This window comes from Aulonocara stuartgranti (genome assembly GCF_965226115.1).
Source record: "Aulonocara stuartgranti genome assembly, chromosome: 14".
Lineage (NCBI taxonomy): Eukaryota > Metazoa > Chordata > Actinopteri > Cichliformes > Cichlidae > Aulonocara > Aulonocara stuartgranti.
In genome coordinates this window covers 469,542-493,633 of record NC_138950.1, presented here as the reverse complement: position 1 = coordinate 493,633, position 24,092 = coordinate 469,542, and the positions used below count along the sequence as shown (strand labels likewise).

The 24,092-nt window shown below is 50.5% G+C and overlaps 2 protein-coding genes across 2 annotated transcripts; both read right to left on the bottom strand.

The window, feature by feature from the left end:
• Positions 1 to 750: 750 nt before the first annotated feature.
• Positions 751 to 13,214, bottom strand: dvl3b (dishevelled segment polarity protein 3b). The gene is made up of 16 exons (XM_082502618.1): positions 12,954 to 13,214; positions 12,351 to 12,743; positions 10,798 to 10,867; positions 10,254 to 10,387; positions 10,078 to 10,169; positions 9,840 to 9,984; positions 8,552 to 8,648; positions 7,792 to 7,861; positions 7,331 to 7,470; positions 7,167 to 7,243; positions 4,380 to 4,447; positions 4,215 to 4,295; positions 4,009 to 4,143; positions 2,618 to 2,785; positions 2,360 to 2,527; positions 751 to 2,212 (listed from the first exon to the last, which is right to left on the bottom strand). The coding sequence occupies exons 1-16, from the start codon at positions 13,088 to 13,090 to the stop codon at positions 1,920 to 1,922; spliced, it is 2,268 nt and encodes a 755-aa protein (XP_082358744.1). The 5' UTR covers positions 13,091 to 13,214; the 3' UTR covers positions 751 to 1,919.
• Positions 13,215 to 13,317: 103 nt separating this feature from the next.
• On the bottom strand, positions 13,318 to 23,870 carry rnpepl1 (arginyl aminopeptidase like 1). Its single transcript, XM_082502619.1, has 12 exons — positions 23,534 to 23,870; positions 22,019 to 22,550; positions 21,792 to 21,932; positions 21,543 to 21,694; positions 20,982 to 21,098; positions 20,675 to 20,910; positions 20,382 to 20,495; positions 20,183 to 20,295; positions 15,849 to 15,957; positions 15,536 to 15,763; positions 14,627 to 14,769; positions 13,318 to 14,517 (listed from the first exon to the last, which is right to left on the bottom strand). The coding sequence occupies exons 2-12, from the start codon at positions 22,505 to 22,507 to the stop codon at positions 14,221 to 14,223; spliced, it is 2,139 nt and encodes a 712-aa protein (XP_082358745.1). The 5' UTR covers positions 22,508 to 22,550; positions 23,534 to 23,870; the 3' UTR covers positions 13,318 to 14,220.
• Between the last annotated feature and the right edge of the window lie 222 nt (positions 23,871 to 24,092).

The window sequence follows — 24,092 nt, the reverse complement described above, 5'->3', positions numbered from 1 at the left end:
GAAATAAACACATGTAAGCTGAGACTCTCTAAAGAAACAGCTTTGTTGTTGTTCGGCTTTTCATTTCGCCATTTGTTGATTCACTTGAAGAACAAGTAACGTAATATGGGTCAAGTGATCAGTTTGATATCAATCTTTAGTGATGCACCGTCATATTTACATTATCTGTACAGTACGAATGATTTGCTTTGGTACCTGCTCAAACTTCAGCTCTCCTCTGTCTGCGCTTCTCTAACAGAGCACTCACAGGCAGCAGCTGCCCCGCCCCGGTTAGTGCCTGAGCTCGGATCATACCAACATCAGGGGGGATTTACACACAGTCGTAAATTCCCACAGTGTGCACTATGTGCTTCGAATATTGTGTGTACTTTTTGTTTTATACAGTTGTCAGCCAGACATCTAACTATGAAGAAATTACACTCCAAAAGACCCCGGGCTTCTGACAAAAAGACCCGGGCTTAAGCCCGCCCCGCTCCACCACTGGTGTTCACTACAACGCAGTAATGAAAGAGGTTTTGTTTCTGAGTGGAAAAGTTCAGATTGAAGCTCTTCGGGGTCACCTGACACAATTCTCTGTTTTTACATGTTCTAGATTGTTTTTTCAAATAATAAGATAACCTTTATTGGTCACACACGTGGAAAATATTTCCTAGTCTTTGACTTTTACACTACCGGTATAAATGAATAAGTTACTTTATTATTTTTATTCATGTGGATATTGAACATGTATGTCTATAAATGCACATCACATGAAAAATAACACGTTTATTTTGTTTTAAAAATAAACTTGTGATATTTATGTCATATGCACTATATCCACATGAATAAAAAATAACAAAACAATTCTGACCAGCTCTGCCCTACATTATACATGCTTCCCTTAGGCAGTATCATCAGAAGACATAGCATACATTTTCACCCAGCTCTATCTGTCCATGAAGCCAGGTAACACACACTGGTATCTAACCAGATTCTTACTCTGGGTGGTGTTCACCTGTCTCACAGAGCCTTCACGGCCCATGAGGCCTCTGTGTTTTGTAGTTTTTGTCCAGCGCCACCCATCGTTCAAACAGCCTACTGTAATCAGCTCAGCGTGCAGATCGGAGAGAAGCATTTCACACATTTCAAAGACTTTTATTGTTTTAAACAACTCAAATGTCTGCAGAGGACACACAGCGTTTCTCTGAAAGCTGTGATGGAGCAAGAAGGACCATCCTCCGACCATGTTGCTGGTTTCACTGGGTTTTTATTTCTTTCAGGTTTGGTGTTTATGCTTTTCTATACTTTCAAACGTCTCATTCACTCTGCTGTCACTAATAAACAAGTGACCCGAAGACACGAGCAGCTGAAGTGTGCGCAGGAAACCGGGTCAGCACGGACTCGAGGAACCGTCAGTGAGCTGGACCTGCTGGACCTGCTGGACCTGCTGGACCTGCAGGCCTGCGGACGACAGCCGGGTTGGCAGGGCGTATCTGCAGTTAGTTCCCGTTTCCTCTCGCTGACCTGAACCTGCTTCTGCTTCCGGTTTGGATCTCCTGTCGAGCCCAACCCGGCACACGATTCAACATCCAGCAACTTCTGGAGACGAAGCTCAGCTTTCCCTCTGCGACATCCTCACGGACAGGAACCAGAGAACCCCGCGTCGATGGAGAACAGAAGAGCCTCAGAGCGAGGTCCTGACGTGATAACGGATCAAATCAAACGCTCCCGGCCTCTGAGCTGCTCCGATCTTCAAACACGTGAGGATGGCGGGTTGGACAGTGCTGGAGGCAGGTGAGGTCAAAGGTGTGCCGCTTCACAGTGGAGGTTCATAAATAAAATCTAAATATGACGAAGAGCAAACTTTCCTGAATCAGCTTCATTCAAACTACGAACTCAACAGTTTATAATCACGGAAACGTTTCCAGTTCCCAATGTGATCACATGACATCCACAAAGAAGTCGCCGGGGTTTCCCATGGCCATGCGGAAGGACTGGCGGGAGGCGGAGACTCCAGGCTGGGCTGTTGGAAGGTCATGGTGCTGACCTCTAGATGACGGCAGGAGGTCTTCAAAGCAGCTCAGAGGTCGCTGGACACGACTGTCACTGAGAGGCTCCGCCTCCAGACGCTTCTCAGGAGAGGCACTCGCTTCCTGTTTGGAGGCTCTCAATTCGCTCCCTCCTGCTCCTTCCTCCTGATTATCGCTGCAGTTCGAGCCGCTGCTACAGCTTCCTGTGAGGTCACAACAAACCATCATTACTTCAGACATCATGATGTCAGTCATTTCACAGCGACCATATTTGGACAAGAGCGGCCAGCTGATCAGTAACAGCCAATCAGAACCCACTGCGAGTGTTTGTACACGAGCACGTTTGTTACCTTCACTACATGGGCCTCCTCCTCCTCCAAGGGCCGGCAGCTGGTGGAGCGGGTGGGGGGAGCTGTAGGGGTGGGGGATGGGGTACTGGTAGGGGAAGGTGAGCTGGTCGCAGTCAGACCCTCGTGTGGAGGCTCCTTCCTGATCCATCAGTGACATCACAGCCATGTCTGAGGAGGAAGCACAGAGTCATGATCAGCGCAGCAGAAACCTCAAACTCACGCTCTTATTATGAAATGGTTTTAACTTCCTGCCCTCACCTCCACAGAGGTCTCCGAACACATAATAGCACTGCTCGGAGAAGGTCACCTTGTTGACGGTGTGTCGGATGAACCCGGCCTTCAGCAGGTTGCTGGCATACTTGCGAGCCTCGCGTCGGTCAATGAAGCCATCCACGTTGCGGTGCAGCCAGTCCACCACGTCTGAACCTGCAGGGGCGGAGGGAGGCCGTCAAAGGTGAGGAACACATAACTTCCCGCTTTCCTAAAACCAGCCCTCGCTGCAGTCCAGCCACCAAAGCTCTGCGGGGATCCGAGGAACGTCCCTGGAACCAGAACCAGCTCTAACTGGTACTTGCTCGCTCTCCGAGCCTCGTGGAGTGAACGTCCTCACAGGGCGCCATTCATTGTCTGACGGCTCCTCGCTAGCACACTGTGGTTGCCTAGGTAACCCTCCAGCGTATTTACTACCAGTGTAGTATCCTGTGCTCTCATTGGTTAGAACCTTAGTTGCTCATCTCAAAGCTGATAAGGGTTTATCTCGGGACCCGCACACTTCAGTGTGGTTAAAAAATGCCTGGCACACTGATGATGATGGTTTTGCTACCATGGCACCCCGCGGGCGACATACCTCTCCGTACTCTTACGCTAGTACTGCTAGCTGCTGTCGCATCTGGAACTTCAAAGCTAACGTTAGTCTGGGTTCTCCAAAAAGTTGATTCTGTTCATCTGGACGTAGCGTTTTGTGGGAGAAACGTTTCGTCACTCATCCAGGTGACTTCTTCAGTCTTCTCTGAAGAAGTCACTTGGACCAACATTTTGGAGATTTACTTTCCTGGATGATTGAGAATGCATCAAGACGTTAGTCTGGGTTCAACATGGCCAGTGACCAATCACATTGTTGTGATGTCATAGCAATGTGGAAAAAAACCTGTTGCTGTCCCCTCGGGAAAAAAATCCCAAAAAGGGGGCGGTGCTGTTCCCATGGTCCAAAACAATGACATCACAACAACGTGACAGGTCACCTGCCATGTTGAACCCAGACCAACGTTAGCTTTGACGATTCAGGAACAACACCAACACGGGGATACCAGAGCGAGCGCCTGCTCCTACAGGGGAGTGTGGGTTCGGCCGGCGGCCACGTCCCGGTAAACCGCGCTGGCTCGCAGGCTAAACGAGCTGAGGGTACCACACAAAGGGCCACTGTGTGTGACGGACGTCATTCGTAGCTCTAACATTGGTGGTGTAAAAAGTCACAGAGTGGAGGGACGGTCTGGATCGGCTGAGGGCGGAGACCAGGTCAGAGCGAAGAGCGAGTACGTGAAGACGAGACGATGAGGTTTCCTAAGTGACTGAACCCACACATGATGGTCATCAGAGGTTAAAGGTCACGGTTCCAGGATTCAGACCAAAATATGAGCCGGACTTCTTACCGATGAAAGCGTTGGGGATGGTGATCTTCAGCCACATCCTGTCTCGGACCTCCAGGCCAGACTCGGGATTGGCCATCGCCTTGACAACCATGGTCATGTCACTGTGGATGTTGAGGTGGTTCTCCTCGTTCACGCCTGGAAAAAAGTAGCAGGTTAGCATCTGATGGACAGGTGACGGGAGGTGCAGAGGATGGTGGGTGTAATACCGTATAGTGGGAGGAGCCTCCCCGTCATGGCGGCGGTGTGAGACACCCAGGCAGCAGGGTCGATGGGACGGACTGGCTCGCCTGTGGAGATTTGGATGTGTCATGTAATCATTTTACTTTATGTAACACCTCTTGTGTGCCAAACAAATACCGACGATAACTCACTTCTCGGCAACGTGAAGCAGCCTCGCGGGTTCGGATCCCAACACTTTGCCACGGTTAGCGTCACCGGACTGAAAGGAAGATGACACAGATCGGTCATTATTCAAACTGTAACTTTATTCACACAGCAGCCTCTGACATGTACATGGACGGTGTCTTGGCAAGTTTTCAGGATTTGTCACACAAACTTGACCTCCCTCGTTCAGCTTATTTAGATACTTTCAAGTTCGCCACTTCCTTCAGCATCATAACCCTGACTTTCCAACTATAACTCTACTTATTGCTGTAGATGATCTGTTGAACCTGACATTTAAGCCTAAAGGTCTAATCTGAAGAACTAGTAATTGTATAGCCTCCTTTCAGAATAACAATGCCAAAGATCAAAGTGGACTGGGAGGATGAGCTGGGGGTGGACTTAGAGGAGGAGACCTGGGAGAGCGCTCTTTTAAGAGTAAACAACAGCACTTTCTGTGCCAAATTAAACATCATACAGTTCAGGATTTGACACTGCATTCATTACTCCAAGGCAAGACTGGCCAAAATATTTCCAAACATAGATGCAAGCTGTGAGAGATGTAGAAATCCCTCTGCAGATTTAACACGTGTTTTGGTCATGTCCAACTTTAAAAGCAATTTTCAAAACACTGTCTGAAGCATTGAATGTTGAGCTTCAACCCAATGCAGCTATGGGTATATTTGGTGCTAGAGATAGAGGACATGGAACATTAAGGAAGTCATAAAAACACAATCGCTTTCACTACACTGCTTGCACGCAGAAGGATATTGTTGCATTGAAAGTCAAAGAAGCCACCCAAAGCGGCTCTGTGGTTCAGTGACCTGACACAGTTCATACAGCTGGAAAAGATAAGTACGCTCTCAAGGGGTCGAAGGAGAGATTCTTTGCTGTTTGGGATACATCGCTAAAACATTTAGAGAAAATTAAAACCATACCCACCTGATAGATGCTTGACAGCTGCCGTACATCCTTTTTCTGTGTGATTGTGATTCATTTTGTGCAAACTTCCCTTTAAGTGCACATCTTCAAATATGGTGAATTTCCTTGCACCTCATTTAAATTCACTTTATTCATTTATGTATTTAAATTTTTCCCCTCTGGATCGCTGTCCAACATGTTCTTGGGGTGGGGTAGATATATAGAAGGAGCATTGTGGCCTTGCTACATGTATATCTTCGTACTACATTGTTGATGCTCAATAAAAAGAAAACAAACAAACTTCTCCTTCGGTTACACTCACCTCCACCCACCCCCCCTGCCTGCACTCTCCTCTTCACCTCTCTGTGGATGGTCAATCCCAGGTATTCAAAGTCCTCCACCATCACTACCTCTGCTCCCTCCACCTGTGCCCCTCTCGTTCGGATGGGGCGACCGTGTCTCAAGAGTTGGCAGTTCGTCTTGTAACCTGGAGTACTGCGCTTTGAGTACTCCAGGAGAGTAAAAACGCACTATATAAGAATCAGTCCATTTACCATATGCCTCCCCAGACCATCAGTGACGGCAGAGCACAGCCTATGACTGCCCAAAATATTCATTGTATGTGCACAATGACAATAAAAGGCTATTCTATTTTATGTGATTCTATTCTCCCCATCACCAAACCCACCATACCTGAAATCATAACGTTCTCAGACCCCTTCACATCTGTCACATGTGCTCAGAGTGAACCTGCTCTCGTCTGTGGAAAGTTTGGGCACCATTGGTGGACCTGCCAATTATGGTATTCTATGGCTAATGCCTGTCGGGCTCCACGGTGCCGGGCAGTGAGCACAGGGTCCACTAGAGGACGTCGGGGCCTCAGACCCCCCTCGTTAGTCTGTTTCTGATTGTTTGGTCAGAGACATTCACACCAGTGTCCTGCTGGAGGTCTGTAGCTCTGAGGACGCTGTTCCTCCTTACAAAGAGGAGCATTTACCGGTCCTGCTGATGGGTTAAGGGCCTTCTACGGCCCTGTCCACCCATAACTGCCCATCTCTCTGCATGGTCCTGAGACCGTGCTGGGAGACACATCAAACCTTCTAGCAATGGTACGTAGATGCCATCCAGGAGGAGTGCTGGGAAGGTTACTTTTAAAATGTATTCCACTACAGATTACAGATCACATGCCCCAAAATGTATTTTGTAACGTATTCTGAATACTTTGGATTACTTAATATCATGCTTTTTACAACTACATAAATGTCCTATTGCTGTGTGATTCATTACTGAAGGTTACTCTCCACACCAACACCAACTAGATGTTTAAATCTTAATATAAACGAGTAACAGCAGGTGGACATTAGGTAAGGCTGTACAGGCATTAGAGCCTCTCAATGAGCGTTTTATTTGGGTTTCCACTGGCATGAAATTACCAAAGATGGAGAGGGGACAGCCTAAGTTATGAAACAGGAAAAGACCGTTGTGTAATCCATTCATTTCAAGTAACTGTATTCTGAATACCACCTTTTTAAACAGTAACTGTAATGGATTTTTCTGATGTGAAATATGTGCCGTGGCTCCAAAAGATTGGCGAACACTAGCTCAGAGCACCTGCTGTTAATTTCATTCAGACCAAAGCAGCAGAATCGGATGAACCCCAACTCGGAGCTGACCGCTTTGACAGACTCCACGGTCTGGTTAAAGCGTTCCTTTGATGCAGCGTCTCCACTGCGACGCAGGAAAAACACCTGAGCTCCCGCACGGATTCATTTGTCAGATAAATCAAAGCTGACTTTAAACCACGTGATCGGCCTTGGTTACCATGGCGAACTTACGGATGAAGCAAAAGGTCTCACCCCGGTTTGTGGACGATCTCTCGGAGGACTCGGACGGCGTCGTCGTTGCTCATGTTCTCGAAGTTGATGTCGTTCACCTGACGGACACACATACGACACAGCATCGTGAGCCTTCTCACCACCACCTTTAAAACAGGAAGCGGATTAAACGGCATGAGCGGCACCTGCAGCAGCATGTCTCCCGGCTCGATTCGTCCATCCGCCGCCACCGCTCCGCCCTTCATGATGGAGCCGATGTAAATGCCTCCGTCCCCTCTGTCGTTACTCTGACCGACAATACTGATGCCCAGGAAGTTGTACCTCTCTGACAGACAGGCAGGCACACAGCAGGGTTACCCTGAGCTCTGCTGCTACGTGCAAACATCCCTGTCACTGCGAGCTAACAGCCGCTCCATAACTCTAGCTTCTTAAACCTGCGTTCTCTCTAATGTCCTGCAGGAGGCGACTTCTGACTGTGCTCCTGCATGAGCGTGCTGCTCAGCTCGTGCTTTCAGCTGTGACTGAACAAGCAGCAAGTTACTTTTGGTCCAGTTGGAGTTTCAGAGAAACAGGAAGCAAGGGAGGGTTTAGGGCGGGGCTACGGTGTGATCGGCAGCAGCGCTCACCCGTACTGAAGCGTACTCACCCATGTTGAGAGTTACAGTGATGATGTTGAGCGACATGGTGGAGTCAGTGACACTGCTGAAAGACACAGACTGACAGACAGACGGACAGAGAGAGGAGACAGTTACAGACGGACGGACAGACAGACAGTAGAGGAAGGTGAAGGACGGCCCCCTCAGACAGGAAGTTCATCAGGTAACGTCACTGACAGAGTCCACAGGTGTCCGCAGTCCTGAGTCAGCTGACCGACTCATCAGCGGCACCTGCTGTCAGCCTGGACCAGTCACATGACTGACTCTGACCTCCGTGAGCTCAAAGGTCAGACGGCTTTGGTCACAAAGACCGCCCACATTAAAGCACCTGCGTGTGCGCACAGGTACGAGGAGGCAAAAACCAGCCTGCAGATGTGAGTAGAACCGCTGCATTAGAATTCAGTAGAAAAGACTTTCACTGAAGTTGGTTTGTCACCTGACCTGTGAGGATTAACAAATCACCTGAGAGCAGGAATGTTGTCACCATGGTAACCAACGCACGAGACCCCACAGGCCTCCACACAGTGACCCTGACCATTGTTGGTCCGTCTGTCTGACCTTTGAACCCTGCACACTCCCACAGGTCGCCTGAAAACTCACATCTGTTTCCTGTGCAGCGCCGCCACAGCTGAGGAGGCGCCGATGGCCTCCGACCAATCAAGTCGTTTGTTACAGGAAAAAATAGGAAGTGTCTGAACTCTGTCAATAACGCCATCTGATGTCAGTGTGCGTGCGTGTGTGTGTGTTTACCCTCTCCATCCGCTGTGTTTTGGGTTTCCGGTGGCGGCGGCGTTGACGCCTGATGAGACGCGGTGAGGAGCTGCTCTGCTCTGTTGATTGGCTGAACCTGAAATGATGTCACAGAGGGAAGCACACCTGGTTCAGTCCGACTGACTTCACAGCTTACAGATACCTGTGTGGTTGGGCGTGGTCACTCAGTCGGGAAAAATTAAAGACAAAATGTAAATATTTGTACAAACAAACAGGAAAAAAGCTCGATGTGTTGAAGGAAAGCGGACGCACGAACCCACGCGCCTTCACTGAGATCTGTTGTGTCTTGTTTGTTGTCTCGGCTCCTCTCTCAGTCCCCTGTTTCCCCCTTTATGTGTATATGTGTTTGTGTGTATCCCGAATGCTGGCTTAGGAACGTCATCGGGAAGCTGAAGCTGGCCACGCCTGCTGTACATCGAGCCTCGCTGGCTGAGCTTCAGTCGGCTCTCGGGGGGAAACGTTTCCTCGCCAAACTAATTTCTTTGTCTGGTCAGGATGTGGGAAACGAGCGTGTCACGACTCACGCCACAGAGCATCACCGCTGTGCCGAGGGTATCACTTTGTTACCTTCACTGGACATAAACTCACTGTCTGTTTTTGGAAACGTCCGAAAGGTCTGATTTTATGTTAATAAAATGAATAAAAGGAAGTGAGACTAAAAGTCGTTGCTGTCATTTATTATTATCATCAATATTAAAAATTATTGATGAAAGTTTAACAACAGTCATCAAAATAAACATTTGTTCACAGATTAAGTCCAAATAAATACATGATTATTTTTATCACTATGATCATTAAAAGAAAGGTGACATGCACATACCTGTGAGCGATGTTTCATAAAAATGTTGCGAGGCTCAAATTTAAAACTAAAAAAAATCTAAAATCCAGAGAAAACCTGCAAAAACGGACGGACAGAGGCGGGAACACATTATTTCTGCTCATGGATGAGCTGGGACGCTTTTATCTGCGGGACAATACAGACTGCAGCGCTAGTCACCTGACCTGCAGCAGCCAATCAGAGCAGGAGAAGGAGAGCGGCGTGTGAACAGGATTACTGGAGCAGAAGAAGCAGACCCAAGGGCGGCGAGTGCATGTCATAGCAAACCCACCAATCACAGCGAGGTCTGCTGATGATGTCATGAGCTTACCTTACATACTTAAAGCAGAGGGAAAGTGTTAACCTGCTGATTATGAGCATCATCGAGAGGTCAGAGTTCACTGAGGGTCCTCACAGGTACAGGTAGGCGTGTCTGTGAGTGAGACTGACCTTCCTCCTGAGTCTTCCTCAGAGGAGCAGAAACTGGTTGTTTCCAGTTCGCTGCTCTGCTGGGTCGATGAACTGTCGCCGCCACCTGTTGGCTCCACCCCCCTCTTATCAGCTGGGCAGTGGGCGTGGCCATTCAGGCGATCACCTGTAGAGACCACAGCCAATCAGCAGATGGCAGGAAATGCCTGTCACTGTTTAATAGGTGTGCAGGTGACACCTCTCTCTCTCTGCATCTTACCTTGCTCACCCACATCTTTCCTCTGCAGCCTCTCTGAAACAGCAGGTTTGACCTCTGACCCCTGCAGCTCATCATGGCTCACAGTGGCAGCACTGAGACAGACATGACATCACTTCCTGTCAGCATTGAGGCCTGCACTACAACACGTGTTGCATTCTGGGCCCCGGTGTACTCACTGGAAGGATGGCGGTCTGGAGTCTCCGATACCACCTGTCCTCTCTATAGGGGGCGGGGCTAAATTGGTGGGCGTGACCACAGACTGGACATCTGAACCTCTGAAATCCAGCTGGCAGGTGTCTGATGACACCAACTGCAAGGAGAGACATGATGAACACCTGAAGGCTCAGGACACACCTGTGTGTGTGTTTGTGTGCGAGTTGTGCCTGTTTACCACCACTGTGAGGACACAAATTACAACTGACATTGTGGGGACAAAGAATTTTCTGTAATAAAGGTTTAAGAGTGGGGAAGCTTCTAATTAGAATCCATTCAGTGTCTTCCAGTTATCCAATAAATAACACAACAAAATGTGTTTTCAGTCTTTTAATGTGACTGAAAAAAGCTGTTGTGTGCCTGCAGGTGTGCATGCAGGTGTGCCTGCAGGTGTGTGCTTTGGCTGACTGTGTCGTTTTGAGACAAAGGAACGATTTTAGAGTTTGTCCTCAATCATCGTCAACAGTCCTCATAAACTCAGCTGTACCATGTTCGTGTGTTACTGACCCAACAGACGACCCGTCCGTTCACACAGGGCAGCCTGGCGTCATCATCGCTGATCTCCTCTTTGACCACCCTGTAACACATCAGGATTAGCCATGAAAGAAAATTAAACATAAGTACTCTAAAAATATCTAATAGCACATGTGGGCATATCAGGTAGACAAAAGCCACACCCACCTGCTATCAAAACCTCATATTTGTGAGGGGCAGCCAATTAGAAGGAGAGAGATGCAAACAAACTGGACTAACATCACGACAACAACGCTGAGGGTCTAAAGTGGGCGGTGTTATGGTTGCTACATACATCTCATATTCACAATCTGAGTATTACTGCAGCTGTGGCGGGGACACAAACCCCGCCGGGTGTTCTCCTCCTCTTTGTTACACTCAGAGTCACAGATCAATACTGAGCAGAACGATCGATCATCGCAGCATCAGCTGAGAGGGGTCACACACATGTGCTGGTCTGCCTATCTTTGTGAGGACACACAGTCACAGACACCATCCCCCAAACCTGAACCTGGTTATAATCCGAGCCCTGAAACCAGCTCTGCATCTCCACGCAGCCGTACAGTCTGTCATAAAAGCCCTGTGTGTGTGTGTGTGTGTGTGTGTGTGTGTGTGTGTGTGTGTGTGTGTGTGTGTGTGTGTGGGATTATAGAAACTCAGATTATTAAACAGTTGTTTCATCAGCTGTTCAGAGTAAATGAGTGAATAAAAATGAGGAGAGCTCAAACTGAAACACAGGCTGGACTGCTGGACACACAGCAGTGTGTAACTGCACAGACTGTGACCTGTGTGTGCAGAAGGGTTTACAACCACACAAATACAAAGACGAGTTTGAGGCGTGGAACCTGCTGCAGCGTGCCCACGTCACAGCGCCGCTCCATAAAAGCTCTTTCACGTGAAAACAGCAAAAACCAGAGTAAGTGAAACGTGCAGAAGGAGCCCCGGAGCGCCACCCTCAGACCGGAGGGCGGGAACATGTTGGGGAGCCCGATGTCACGGGGACACCACAGATGTGAACAGATTTGAAAGTGGGTGGATGAAGCGGAGCAACATGTTCTCCAGAGAACTTCCTGTCAGGAAGAACCACCCAGTCTCCGCCTTGTCCACCACAGCTGCTGCACACGTGCGGTACAGCGGACTTGCCCACCTTTGACCCCGAGGCCACAGGTGCAGCATCAGGTGGAGCAGCTCAGCACCAGGCTCCGACCGGGCTCTGCTGCTGCCACCTTAAGGTTTCTCCAAGTGTAGGACTGCAAAGAGGGCGGAGCACCCCCGATGGCGCCAAAGGCGTGGCTCCAGGCTGACCTCTGACCTCAAGCTCTGAGGGGACAACACCTGTTCCACCTGGACAGGAGGCAGGTGGGGGGCGCTCCCTGTTAGGTGCCTGAGGTCCTGCTGCTGCTGCTGCTGCTGAGGGTCAGCTTCAGCTGCTCCACCCTGACATGCGCAGGAGGGTGATTGTACCTTAAGAATAACAAACATCGCGTGACGGGAACAATACACTCACCCGACCACGGATCAATGAGCGCACGGACCACGTGACTCACCCGAAGTCGTCGTCCACGGACTTGAAGAAAAATTTCACGTTGGGTTTGTTCAGCACGTGCTTAAAGTCCGCCAGGGTCACGCGCTCCGCGGGCGCGTTGATGCGGACGAGGTAGGGGGTGTCCTGGTCCTCCAGGTGGTAGATGACGCGGGTCTCCTCCGCCATGCCCGCGAGCCCGGCTTGGCGGTCACGGGATGACGCTGAGGAGACACAGCTGTGCACCTGTCCGCGCGCCCGCGCTCCGTTCGTGCGCGTCTCCGCTCCAGAGATTTCGCTCTCGGTCCAGATGTGTCGGTCCAGCTTCTGCGTGTCTGATGCTCCGTCTCCTCCCGACGCCGTCAAGACACACACACACGCACGAACACACTTCCGCTCGGACCCTTCAGAATAAGAGCTGAATGAACACAGGCAAAAATAAAAAGAATATCTGGACTCTGAGAAATGATGACACACACACACCTGCACGTTATTACGTCACAACGTCAGAGGTTCAGTCTCCACGTTAAAGGTCATGTTTCTTTTGGGGCTTTTTGTTCTTAATCAGTTTTATTTATTAATTATATGTTATGTAGTTATTTTATCTTATTTTTTAAATTACGTTTACCAATTTATTTTGTAGGTCCGCATATTCAAACTCCCTGAAGGTACAGAACAAATGTCCTCGACCCAGAAACGCTTTTCTTTTTCCCGCCGTCCTGGTTGTGACGTCACGTCCCTCACCTGTATCCGGGCTGAATTCATGAGCTCACAGCAGAATCCAACCCCTGAATAAACTCGAGCCCGTGACGAGTTTCCGGCTTCCGCTGCTCGGACGAGATCAAACGAACCGCTGAATCATCCTGTAACGGACCGCTCCTCCAGCTTTTATTGTGAACGGAAGGCCTCAGAGCTTCCGGCACTTATGCCCCTTCAAGCTAACGCCTAACACGTCCGACTTTTCCGGCCTGATCTGAGAGTGAAAGCACCCATAGAGACAATCATTTTATTGTAAATCAAACACGTGATCAAACAGGAAACAGTTTCAGTTATTGACACGCTAATTCATGAATATAAATAAAAGATGCATTCATTCGGTTCTGAATTTTCTCCATGGATTCTGATTGGATATCGGTGTTTATTAAAGGGTCAGCAGTTCATAAAAACAAACGTCCATAAAACAGTAAAAACAAACAGGCAACACGAGCTCGCCCATCGGACCGGTCCGTGGGCTCGTTTAGTCAGAGGTCAGGTAAACATGAGGTTATCTTCAACATTCAGAGAGCGAGGAGGCGTTCAGTGTCGGTGGGACGTTTCAGAGCCAGGACAGACAGAAGGCCGCGTGTTCCCAGCTGCACGAAGGCAGCGTTAAGGTGATCTGCTGGTGTTCTGAGGTCCTTCAGGTGAGTCCACACAAGCGGAGGTAGAGTTTAAACACTGTCACAGAGGCTCCGCCCACACAGTGATGGGGGCAGAGACTTCAACAAGGCAAAGGCACTCACGGCGAAACCAACCAGCAGTGAGCGCACGGGCAGAGAACGAGCGTAAGGCTGAAATGTTTTTCTCACTGAATCATCAGCAAGCATGGCGTCTCCGTCCCTGCCCGGTCGAACTCCGCCCACACAGCCTAGTCGCTGAGCGAGTTAGCACGAACGCAACCTAATTACACGACGCCGCTCTGGTGGCGCGTTTCTGCCAGAAGCTGAGAAGAACGACCTGACCTCTGCTCTGTCGTCAGTCGCATAAAAACACTCTAGGGTCCAACCAGGGCCCTCCTCGGGAGCGCCAGACACAGGTCAAGCTTTCAAGCAGTGACCTTTGACCCACATCAACCCTTTTAAAACATCTGGAGTGAGGCTTCCTGTTGATTGTTTCTACTTCCTGTAGTCCGGGCATCACGCCGAGACGTTGACATCACGCAGAGCAATGGTGGCAGTTGTCCCGGTGGCTCCGCCAGGGGAGGCAGTCGCCACGGCAGCGGTTGGCTCCTGCGGGGGGGTGGAGCCGGAGGAGGGAGGCAGAGCGGAGCCATTCTGATTGGTCGAGCTGGTCTGGAACAGGATTTGCTGCAGCGTGCGTCTGAGGTTCGGGTGCAGCCGCCGCTGTGTCTGGTAGAAGATCTCCACGGCAACACACTTCATCACCCCAGCAACCAGGTCCTCATACAGCGGCACTGTGTACATCCTGGACGTCTGCGGAGAGGGAGGGGCAAACATGTGACAGAGTAGCTGAGCGACCCCCTTAAAACTATGTCTGTTCTGATCGGCTCAACGTCGCAACAGGCAGGTGGGCGGAACTTACGTGTTTGTGCAGGAAGGCTCGCACTCGCGGCAGGTCGGGGTAGAAGCTGTTCCTCACCACCATCTGCAGCCAGCGGATCTGCACCTCGGCGTTCAGCCCGTCGAACAGCGACGAGTACGAGTCCGACAGGCTCGCCATCACACCTGCGCAGTGACATCATCATTCATCACTGAACCTTCAGTGGACACCTGTCACATCACTTCCTGTGTTCTGCGCGGTGAGGAACATCAAGGCAGTTTCTCAACATCTGTACTTGTGCTCCGGCATCAGTCGCAGTACTGTTCCCGTCAAAGTAACAAATCTAACATCAAAATATTTAAATTCAGGAGGAAGCAGTTTCACCGGGAGCAGAAACGGCGTGCTGATGCGTGGAGATCCTGAACGCTGCTCCAACAATGATCTGATTATTTGTTCCAAACCAGCTGTCTGCCCTGAGTGTTTACTAACGCTATGTTGATTGGGAGACACGTGTCATGTAGTGATCGTGCTTCACTGTATGAAACTGATGATCCGTCAAAGTGCTGAAGATACTTTTTGAAATATCTTTTTCCTGAAGTAAATCTGCTGCATCATGTGTAACAGTTAAATTAAGAGGGGGTGGAGCTGTGATGTCATCACGTACACTGCCGTTCCAATAGCAGAACGATCGCGCTGCGTTCTCGGGAAGTCCGAACTCCCGTGTGAACTTACGGAGTCCAGACTAGTGAGGACGTCAGTACAGACGTGAGTACTGAGAAACGGCCCACGTCCTCGTCACCAACCATTTGCAGCAAACAGGATGTCACATGACCCCTTTCATCAGTACTCGTATGTTTCATGCTGCGGAGTACAAATACTCGAGTACTTTGCACTCGAGCAGATTATTGCAGGCTCTGAATGATGTGTTGCAGTGTTTCTACGGCAACTTACTGTGCAGCAGCGGCGAGTGGTCCAGCATGCGGTCCAGGAAAAGGACGATCTGAAAGGTGCTCCAGGTCGAGAGGTCAAAGGTCGCGAGCGCCTCTAGGTCAGGGGGGTCAGCGTTCCTCCACAGGTCGCACAGATCCTGGACGGGCCCGATAAGAGCGCCGCCCGCTGACAGGTCTGGCTCGTAGAGAGGCGGGCCGCAGCCGCTCAGCCAACGCTCAAACTCTAGACCTGAGGACGAGCATACACACAGGAAGTGATGTCACAGAGAAGACTAGGAGGCTGCTGATGAGGTGAGCTGAAAGTGTCTCCTGACCTTCTCTCTTAGCGACGGCGGCATCCTTCAGCTCCGGGAAGTAAGACAGGAAGTAGTCTATGAGGTCCTGAGCCACCACGCTCTTAAACTTAAACTCTGAGATGTAATCCTGTGACACACACACGATGCAAACGCTGGTCACATGACTCTGAGCAGCATGTAAAACATCCTGATGAAATGTAAATCTATGGAAACGTGGAGCAGAAGTATGTGGACGCTGTGACTGTGAAAGCGACTCAGCTGCTGTCCACAAACAAACTGTCACTGCTCGAACACACGTGACACATGTATGACTCCAGTGTGTGTGTGTGTGTGTGTGTGTGTGTGTGTGTGTGTGTGTGACTGTGTGAGTGTGACTGTGTGTGTGTCTGTGTGTGTGACTGTGTGAGTGTGACTGTGTGAGTGTGACTGTGTGTGTGACTGTGTGACTGTGTGTGTGTGACTGTGTGAGTGTGACTGTGTGTGTGTGTGTGTGACTGTGTGTGTGTGTGTGACTGTGTGTGTGTGTGTGTGTGACTGTGTGACTGTGTGTGTGTGTGTGACTGTGTGTGTGTGTGACTGTGTGACTGTGTGTGTGTGACTGTGTGACTGTGTGTGTGTGACTGTGTGTCTGTGTGTGTGTGACTGTGTGACTGTGTGTGTGTGACTGTGTGACTGTGTGTGTGTGACTGTGTGACTGTGTGTGTGTCTGTGTCTGTGTGTGACTGTGTGACTGTGTGTCTGTGTGTGAGTGTGTGTGTGTGACTGTGTGACTGTGTGTGTGTGACTGTGTGACTGTGTGTGTGTGTGTGTGTGACTGTGTGTGTGTGACTGTGTGTGTGTGTCTGTGTCTGTGTGACTGTGTGTGTGTCTGTGTCTGTGTGACTGTGTGACTGTGTGTCTGTGTGTGTGTGTGTGTGTGTGTGACTGTGTGACTGTGTGTGTGTGACTGTGTGACTGTGTGTGTGTGACTGTGTGACTGTGCGTGTGACTGTGTGTGTGTGTGACTGTGTCACTGTGTGTGTGTGACTGTGTCACTGTGCGTGTGTGACTGTGTGTGTGTGTGACTGTGTCACTGTGCGTGTGTGACTGTGTGACTGTGTGTGAGTGTGTGTGTGTGACTGTGTGACTGTGTGTGTGTGACTGTGTGACTGTGTGTGTGTGTGTGTGTGACTGTGTGACTGTGTGTGTGTGACTGTGTGTGTGTGTGTGACTGTGTGACTGTGTGTGTGTGTGTGTGACTGTGTGACTGTGTGTGTGTCTGTGTCACTGTGTGTGTGACTGTGTGTGTGTGACTGTGTGTGTGTGTGTGACTGTGTGACTGTGTGTGTGTGTGACTGTGACTGTGTGTGTGTGACTGTGTGTCTGTGTGTGTGTGACTGTGTGACTGTGTGTGTGTCTGTGTGTGTGTGTGTGACTGTGTGACTGTGTGTGTGTCTGTGTCACTGTGTGTGTGTGACTGTGTGTGTGTGTGTGACTGTGTGTGTGTGTGACTGTGTGACTGTGTGTGTGTGACTGTGTGTGTGTGTGTGTGTGTCTGTGTGTGTGTGTGTGTGTCTGTGTGACTGTGTGACTGTGTGTGTGTGACTGTGTGACTGTGTGACTGTGTGACTGTGTGTGTGTGACTGTGTGTGTGTGTGTGACTGTGTGACTGTGTGTGTGTGACTGTGTGTGTGTGTGTGACTGTGTGACTGTGTGTGTGTGTGACTGTGTGACTGTGTGTGTGTGACTGTGTGTCTGTGTGTGTGTGTGTGTCTGTGTGTGTGTGTGTGTGTGTCTGTGTGTGTGACTGTGTGACTGTGTGACTGTGTGTGTGTGTGACTGTGTGACTGTGTGTGTGTGACTGTGTGTGTGTGACTGTGTCTGTGTGTGACTGTGTGTCTGTGTGTGTGTGTGTGTGACTGTGTCACTGTGTGTGTGTGACTGTGTGACTGTGTGTGTGTGACTGTGTGTGTGTGACTGTGTGACTGTGTGTGTGTGACTGTGTGTGTGTGTGTGACTGTGTGACTGTGTGTGTGTGTGACTGTGTGTGTGTGACTGTGTGTCTGTGTGTGTGTGTGACTGTGTGTGTGTGACTGTGTGTCTGTGTGTGTGTGTGTGTGACTGTGTGACTGTGTGTGTGTGACTGTGTGACTGTGTGTGTGTGACTGTGTGTGTGTGACTGTGTGACTGTGTGACTGTGTGTCTGTGTGTGTGTGTGTGACTGTGTCACTGTGTGTGTGTGACTGTGTGACTGTGCGTGTGTGACTGTGTCACTGTGCGTGTGTGACTGTGTCACTGTGCGTGTGTGACTGTGTCACTGTGCGTGTGACTGTGTGTGTGTGCGTGTGACTGTGTGACTGTGTGTGTGTGACTGTGTGACTGTGTGTGTGTGACTGTGTGTGTGTCTGTGTGTGTGACTGTGTGTGTGTGACTGTGTGTGTGACTGTGTGTGTGTGTGACTGTGTGTGTGTGACTGTGTGTGTGACTGTGTGTGTGTGTGACTGTGTCACTGTGTGTGTGTGTGACTGTGTCACTGTGTGTGTGTGTGACTGTGTGTGTGTGTGACTGTGTCACTGTGTGTGTGACTGTGTGTGTGACTGTGTGTGTGTGTGACTGTGTGTGTGACTGTGTGTGTGTGTGACTGTGTGTGTGTGTCTGTGTGTGTGACTGTGTCACTGTGTCTGTGTCACTGTGTGTGTGTGTGACTGTGTGTGTGTGTCTGTGTGTGTGACTGTGTGTGTGTGACTGTGTGTGTGTGTCTGTGTGTGTGACTGTGTCACTGTGTGTGTGTGACTGTGTGTGTGTCTGTGTCACTGTGTGTGTGACTGTGTGTGTGTGTGTCTGTGTCACTGTGTGTGTGTGACTGTGTGTGTGTGACTGTGTGTGTGTCTGTGTCACTGTGTGTGTGTGACTGTGTGTGTGTCTGTGTCACTGTGTGTGTGTGTCTGTGACTGTGTCACTGTGTGTGTGTGACTGTGTGTGTGTCTGTGTCACTGTGTGTGTGTGACTGTGTGTGTGTCTGTGACTGTGTGTGTGTGTGTGTGTGACTGTGTGACTGTGTGTGTGTGTCTGTGACTGTGTGTGTGTGACTGTGTGTGTGTCTGTGTCACTGTGTGTGTGTGTGTGTCTGTGTCACTGTGTGTGTGTCTGTGTCACTGTGTGTGTGACTGTGTGTGTGTCTGTGTCACTGTGTGTGTGTGTCACTGTGTGTGTGTGTCACTGTGTGTGTGACTGTGTGTGACTGTGTGTGACTGTGTGTGTGTGACTGTGTGTGTGTGACTGTGTGTGTGTGTGTGTGTGTGTGACTGTGTGTGTGTGACTGTGTGTGACTGTGTGTGTGTCTGTGTCACTGTGTGTGTGACTGTGTGTGTGTGTCACTGTGTGTGTGACTGTGTGTGTGTCTGTGTCACTGTGTGTGTCACTGTGTGTGTGTGTGACTGTGTGTGTGACTGTGTGTGTGTCTGTGTCACTGTGTGTGTGACTGTGTGTGTGTCTGTGTCACTGTGTGTGTGTGTCACTGTGTGTGTGACTGTGTGTGTGTCTGTGTCACTGTGTGTGTGTGTCACTGTGTGTGTGACTGTGTGTGTGTGTCACTGTGTGTGTGACTGTGTGTGTGTCTGTGTCACTGTGTGTGTCACTGTGTGTGTGTGTGACTGTGTGTGTGACTGTGTGTGTGTGTGTCACTGTGTGTGTCACTGTGTGTGTGTCTGTGTCACTGTGTGTGTGTGTCACTGTGTGTGTGACTGTGTGTGTGTCTGTGTCACTGTGTGTGTGTGTCACTGTGTGTGTGACTGTGTGTGTGTCTGTGTCACTGTGTGTGTGTGTCACTGTGTGTGTCTGTGTCACTGTGTGTGTGTGACTGTGTGTGTGTCACTGTGTCACTGTGTGACTGTGTGTGTGTCACTGTGTGTGTGTGTGTGTGTGTGTGTCTGTGTCACTGTGTGTGTCACTGTGTGTGTGTGACTGTGTGTGTGTGACTGTGTGTGTGTCTGTGTCACTGTGTGTGTGTGACTGTGTGTGACTGTGCGTGTGTCACTGTGTGTGTGTGTGACTGTGTGTGTGTGACTGTGTCTGTGTCACTGTGTGTGTGTGTGACTGTGTGTGTGTCACTGTGTCTGTGTCACTGTGTGTGTGTGTGACTGTGTCTGTGTCACTGTGTGTGTGTGTGACTGTGTCTGTGTCACTGTGTGTGTGTCTGTGTCACTGTGTGTGTGTGTGACTGTGTGCGTGTGACTGTGTGCGTGTGACTGTGTCACTGTGTGTGTGACTGTGTGTGTGTGTGACTGTGTGTGTGTGACTGTGTGTGTGTCTGTGTCACTGTGTGTGTGTGTGTGTGTGTGTGTGTGTGTGTGTGTGTGTGTGTGTGTGCTGACCCTGAGGAAACAGTCGAAGCGTCTCACGTCTCCGCTGATCTCCGACAGATACGACACGAAGCAGAAACCTTTCTCGTAGGTGAACAGGTTCATCAGCGTGCTGGGGTTCACACCTGGAACAGGTCACAGTGATGTCATCTCACCTGTGCGAGTGGCCACCACACCTCCATCTGTGTGTGTGTGTGTGGGTGGGGGTCACCTGACTCAAACTTGACCTGCAGCCTGCTCACGGGGTTGCTGTCTCCAAGGAGACGCAGCTGTCTGTGGAGGGCGTCCAATCGCACAACAGTCTCCAGGCAGGTGAACGGCTCACCTGAGGGCGACAGGTAACCCGAGGTGACCAAAAGTATGTGGACTGAGGCTGAAGTCGTGTTTACTTTAAAAATCAATAATCAGCTGTTCGTGACTTCAGGTTCAAACACGTAAAACTGAAAATGTTTTAAAATCTCGCCAACAAAAACGTAAATTCTGAAACGGTGAACGCAGCGTTACCGTAGGCCTCCGTGGTGATCCTTCGCTGGGCGTACGTCGCCAGGCCTTCGCTCAGCCACATCTCCTCCCAGGTGGCGTTGGTGACGGCGTTGCCGAACCAGCCGTGGGCGATCTCGTGGATGACGTCAATCAGCAGGAACTCGCTGCTCTCCAGGATGGAGGCGATGATGAACGTGAGGCAGGGGTTCTCCATGGCGACGATGGGGAAGGAGGGAGGGAGGAAGACGATGTCGCACCTGAGGACGAGCCGTGTCAGCATCGCCGAGGATGTTTTAAAGAAAGTTTGGTCAGAAACTTAGAGGCTCACCTGCCCCACAGGTAAGGTCCAAACAGGTCCTCGGCGACGCCCAGCCAGCGCTCCACGCTGCCCCCTAGCTTCTTCACCGCGCAGGACAACAGGCAAGGCTCCGCCCACAGACGACTCCTGAAAGAAGATTGGCCGAAGGTCAAAATGTGTTTCTGCACAGATGTAAATATTTTTTTTTGATCATCTTTGACCTTTAGCTCACGTTTATCTTTCATACTGATTTTCACTGCTTTACATTACTTGAATAACTCGAGCCTCCGAGTGCTGCAGGTTTTAGACGAATCAGCTGATTTAAACGACTAAATGAAAACGTTCCCAGACGCCTGGTGATGAGCTCGTCGTGTGACTCAGGTGTGACCCAGGGTGACCCCTGCAGGACACCGAGGCCTGGAGTGCCCCCCCCCCCGATTTAACATCAGGAATATGAAAAATGATCTGTTTGTTTGCCTAAAATCATTTTTACTGTATCATGTTTCAAACTCACTCGTCAAACAAACACATCGAAACAATATTTGGACTCATTTTGATAAATAATGAAAACGTTATTTTACGCGGAGCGACCTCGGCCCGACGTCTACGTGCTGCAGCTCGCCGGCCACCAGCGCCACCAGGTAGGAGGGTACAGGAAACTCCATGGAGAACTGGAAGACGCGGTCCTGTTTGGAGTACGAACTCCGAGACGCACTCATGAGGACCGTCACGCCATCCGGGACCTGCCGAGGAGGACGAGCAGAAACGGCGTGAGTGCAGGTGTTTAAGGAAACGCCTTCTGTCACCGCTTTGATGTTACCTGGGCTCCGTGTGACTCACCCGGACCGTGGCGGTGTACGTGCTCTTGACGGCTGGCGTGTCGAAGCAGGGGAAGAAGGAGCGGTTACACACTGAGTGACCCTGAGTGAAGACCAGAGGACGAACCTGACCGCAGGTGAGCTCCGAGTCCAGCCACCAGATCTGCAGACACACACACACACACACGGGTCACGCTGTGGTCACCTTCAGCATGCTCACGCTGTACAGACGCCGTGTCGTCTCCTTACCGCCGGCCCGTCCGTGGTGGTGTAGCGGACCGTGATCTGGACCGCCCGGCCTGGTTTCACTGCCGCGGTTGGCAGGCTGATGCTGAGCGACGAGCCGTAGTCGGTGAACGGGTCCACGCGGTACGTGAGGGACACGGGCTCCTGCTGCCCGGCCCCCGGCACCTTACAGTCTATGGAGTGGATCAATAAAGAAGGGTGGGAGTCCAGGATCAGGGAGCAGACCCCCGGCTGCACCGGAACCAGGTCCAGAACCAGCCAGCCGCTCATCTCCTTCACTGCAAAGTTCAGCCGCAGGTCCAGGTGGAAGTGACACAGCTGGAAGCTCCTGAAGTTCGATGCGGACGCCACATCCACCAGGGGGCAGCGTTGGGATTCCAGACCCAGGCCCGCAGAGGGCCGGGCCAAGTCCCCGGAGCACCGGCCCCCGGAGTCCGGCAGGGATTTACGGCAGCAGCACAGCGAGGTGGGCGCCTGGTGGAGCTCTGCCATGGTGAGCTAAAGCTGGGACCAAACCTGCTTAGACCGGAACCAACTGCATGAGACACGAACAAGAACACACCTGTGAGGGTCGGGAACACAGAGCAGAAACCCACCAGGCCCGCCTCAACGCTCAACACCCAGTACCGATGCCAACAGCACCCCAGTTTAACACAGTTTCCCCAAAACTACCTTTAACTCACAGTTTTAGTCCAATTAAAAAGCACATGATCCAATCCAGAGTCTAATCCTAACCACAGTAAACTGACACCCACCAGTGAACCCAGTACACAACTCAGGTACTAACCCAGTTTAACTCAGGACTCGATGCGTAGCCCAGTTTAGCCCAAATAAGTAACTTTAACACAACAAGAGGCTTAGCGTCAAAACTCCATTCAAAACCTCGTTAAAGAAACGTCTAATTTTACGCCTAACAGGACATTAAGCCCCCGGTGAAAACTCATCCTGTGTGTCCCTGGATCCTCGATAAACCCTGAAGTTTGTATTTTTAAATCATTTTAACATTTTATAAACAGTTTAGGGCCAAATGAAAACTTTTAATCCACATCTAAACCCAGCTTTACTGGTCAGCCCCGGCCCACCCCATTCAAAACCTCAATCACACAACATTGAATTTAATAGTCAGTCCGCTGAAGACTGAAAATAAAGCCGAATAAAGGCTTCGCTGAGCGTGGGCTGACCTTCTGCCTGCTTCTCTTAGATTTAAGGAACTGTTTCACGAGTAAACTTTGGCTCTTAGTCCATTTAAACAACATTTAATCAAACTTAGCAAACACTGACAGGCAGTGTTTAACAGCCCTACTTGTTAAACCGGAGTTAAACTTCATATAAACAACAAGTCCAATTAAGTCAGAGACCCGAAAGAGCTCCGACACCCGGGAGACTCTCAAAGCCCAGTTTAAAGCGCAGTTTTAGGGACTCGGAGGAGTTACAGTGGCGGCTAGCAGCGCTGGAAGTTAGCAGCTTTAGCTCGAAGTGAGTGAAAACAGCACTTTAAGGTCAGCGCGTTGAACTGACCTGGTTAGCAGAGCCGGCTAATCAGCGCATTAGCACGGCGCACTGTTGCGGCTTCACGGGGACACATTTAAGTAAAATCCATCGGGACCGCACGGCGGAAGAACCAGGCGGACACCGGCTCCCCGGGAGAGCTCAGCCCGGCTCCTACCCGCAGTCCCGGACACCGAACCCGCGTCCTCCCGGAGGGTCGACGGAGGCTGGAGGTGAGCTGTGAGTCCGAGACCGAGCGGCCACACACGGACACAAAGAGGCAGAGGACACCGGCGGAGACCCGGGGGACAGTCGAGGCTCCGCTCCGGACTAAACAGGAAGTAACAACAGCGGGAAAAAAGTTTATGCAGGCCGATGAGTGGCGCTGTGGAGGCGGGTACACGGAGCGAGAGGGCGGCTCCATCCAGTTACCTGTTCATCCACCCATCAACGTATCAGTCTATTGATTCGTTCCACGACCACGATGCTCCATGTGACACACAATCAACACAGGACTACATAACGTGCAAAGTGTGCAAAAACTGCAACAAACAAAACAAAAAACAGTGCAAAAGAAAAGTGCAACAAT

Excerpts from the sequence above, each read along its gene's own strand:
- rnpepl1 (XM_082502619.1), bottom strand. The coding sequence starts at position 22,507 with ATGGCAGAGCTCCACCAGGCGCCCACCTCGCTGTGCTGCTGCCGTAAA. Across the intron at positions 21,099-21,542 it reads CACGTAGACGTCGGGCCGAG|GAGTCGTCTGTGGGCGGAGC; the intron begins GTCGCTCCGCGT and ends ATCTTCTTTCAG. Across the intron at positions 15,764-15,848 it reads CGCCGTCGCTAAGAGAGAAG|GTCTAGAGTTTGAGCGTTGG; the intron begins GTCAGGAGACAC and ends GCTCGTCCTCAG.
- dvl3b (XM_082502618.1), bottom strand. The coding sequence starts at position 13,090 with ATGAATTCAGCCCGGATACAGGTGAGGGACGTGACGTCACAACCAGGA. Across the intron at positions 7,244-7,330 it reads CGGGAGACATGCTGCTGCAG|GTGAACGACATCAACTTCGA; the intron begins GTGCCGCTCATG and ends TGTGTCCGTCAG. Across the intron at positions 4,144-4,214 it reads GAGGCTCCTCCCACTATACG|GCGTGAACGAGGAGAACCAC; the intron begins GTATTACACCCA and ends ACTTTTTTCCAG.